This window comes from Calonectris borealis, chromosome 7, assembly GCF_964195595.1.
Source record: "Calonectris borealis chromosome 7, bCalBor7.hap1.2, whole genome shotgun sequence".
Classification (NCBI taxonomy): domain Eukaryota; kingdom Metazoa; phylum Chordata; class Aves; order Procellariiformes; family Procellariidae; genus Calonectris; species Calonectris borealis.
Genome location: NC_134318.1, coordinates 41,757,504 through 41,759,175, shown reverse-complemented (window position 1 = coordinate 41,759,175; position 1,672 = coordinate 41,757,504). Strand labels below are relative to the sequence as shown.

The 1,672-nt window shown below is 72.2% G+C and overlaps 1 protein-coding gene across 1 annotated transcript; it reads right to left on the bottom strand.

The window, feature by feature from the left end:
- Positions 1-356: 356 nt before the first annotated feature.
- FOXI2 (forkhead box I2) lies at positions 357-1,179 on the bottom strand. Its single transcript, XM_075155400.1, has 2 exons — positions 693-1,179; positions 357-568 (listed from the first exon to the last, which is right to left on the bottom strand). The coding sequence occupies exons 1-2, from the start codon at positions 1,177-1,179 to the stop codon at positions 357-359; spliced, it is 699 nt and encodes a 232-aa protein (XP_075011501.1).
- Between the last annotated feature and the right edge of the window lie 493 nt (positions 1,180-1,672).

Sequence of the window (1,672 nt, the reverse complement as noted above, 5' to 3'; positions counted from 1 at the left end):
CAAACCCGCCCTTTACCTCCCCTAACCCACCCAGGAGGGCCGTGGCCGGCGGGAGCCTCCCTCCCTCGGCGGCACGGCCGGGCGGCTGCGGGGGGCTCTGCTTTGCTCGTGGCCGTGCAAAGGTGGGAGAGCCGCCCCGGAGAGCCGCAGGCAGGAGGGTAAAGGTGTCGGTGTGAGAAAGGAGGGGAAGCGGCACCCGACGCCTTCGCTCGGCTCCCAGCGCACCCCCATCCCCGCTGCCCTCCTCCCCCGCCTCTCTGTATTTACACATTATATACAAAAATGTACATTTACGCGTTACAAAAATATTCCTCTCTCGTGCGTTAGTGCATCTCGGTGCGCCCGGGGAGCTCCAGTCACGCCTGGGCCCCGGCCCGGCCGTAGAAGGGGGCATCGGCGCCGGCTGGGCCCCGCAGCCCGGCGGGGCAGGAGGCCCGCGGGCCCCCGCCGCTCCCTCCGGCCCCCTCGGGCCCGCCCGCCTCGGCCCGTCTCTTCCTCCTCCTCCTAAAATTGCCGTTATCGAACATTTTCTCGCAGTTGGGGTCGAGGGTCCAGTAGTTGCCTTTGCCTGCGGAGAGAGGAAGGCCCCGCGCGTTGCCCGCCGCCGCCTCCGCGCCCCATGGCGGGCGGGGGGGGGGGGGGCAGAGGGGCTGCGCCCGCCCGGGTCCCCGTCCCCGTCCCCGTCCCCTTACCCGGGTCGTCCTCGTCCCGCGGCACCTTCTTGAAGCAGTCGTTGAGGGAGAGGTTGTGGCGGATGGAGTTCTGCCAGCCCGCCTTGCTCTTCTTGTAAAAGGGGAAGTTTTCGGCCACGTACTGGTAGATCTGGCTGAGGGTCCGCCGCCGGCCCGGCGCGCTGTGGATGGCCATGGCGATCAGCGCCGAGTAGGAGTAGGGCGGCCTGGCCGGGCGCAGGCACTCCTGCTGCGGGGGCGGCAGCGCCGGCCAGCCCCGCTCCGCGCCCGCGGGGCCCGACGGCGGCCGCTGCGCGGGGGCGCAGCCCGACGGCAGGAAGGGGGCGGCGGGCAGGTACGGCGCGGCGGGGCCGCCGAGCCAGAGGTAGGGGTTGGCGGCGGGCGGGGGCTGGGGCCGGCCCGGCGGGTAGATGCCGGGGCACACCGCCACGTCCAGCAGCTCCTGGGCGTGAGGCGGCGGCTCGGCGGGCGGCCCGAAGGCGTGCATGCTCCGGCGGCTCCGCGCCAGCCCCGGCGGCAGCGCGCCGCTCCGCGCCCGTCCGCTTAAATACCGCCCGCGGCTCCGGCCGGCCGCCCGCCGCGGCCCCGCGCCCGGCGGCGGAGGAGCGGGGCGGGACGACCCCCCCACCACCACCCCCGGGCCGCCCCCCGGCCCCACGCGTGTCCGCGGGCCGCCCCCAGCCCCGCGGGGAAACACCTCCCCTCCGTCCTCCCTCCCTCCCCAAAGCCCACAGCCCCCACTCAATAAAGCACGGGCAGGTGCGGGAGCGAGCGCAGCCCACCCGCACACTCGCTCACAGCCCCCGCGGCGAGTTTCCCGCAGGAAAAGTTTCCTGGACAAACCGTGAGAATTTGGGAAAAGCACAACGGTGAGAGCCGCCCTCTGATACCGCCTTCTGCTTCCTCCCCAACCCAGGGCACAAAATCCATGCAGCCACAAGCCTTTGTCCTCTAGTGAGGAAATGGCCAGCAAGTCAGGA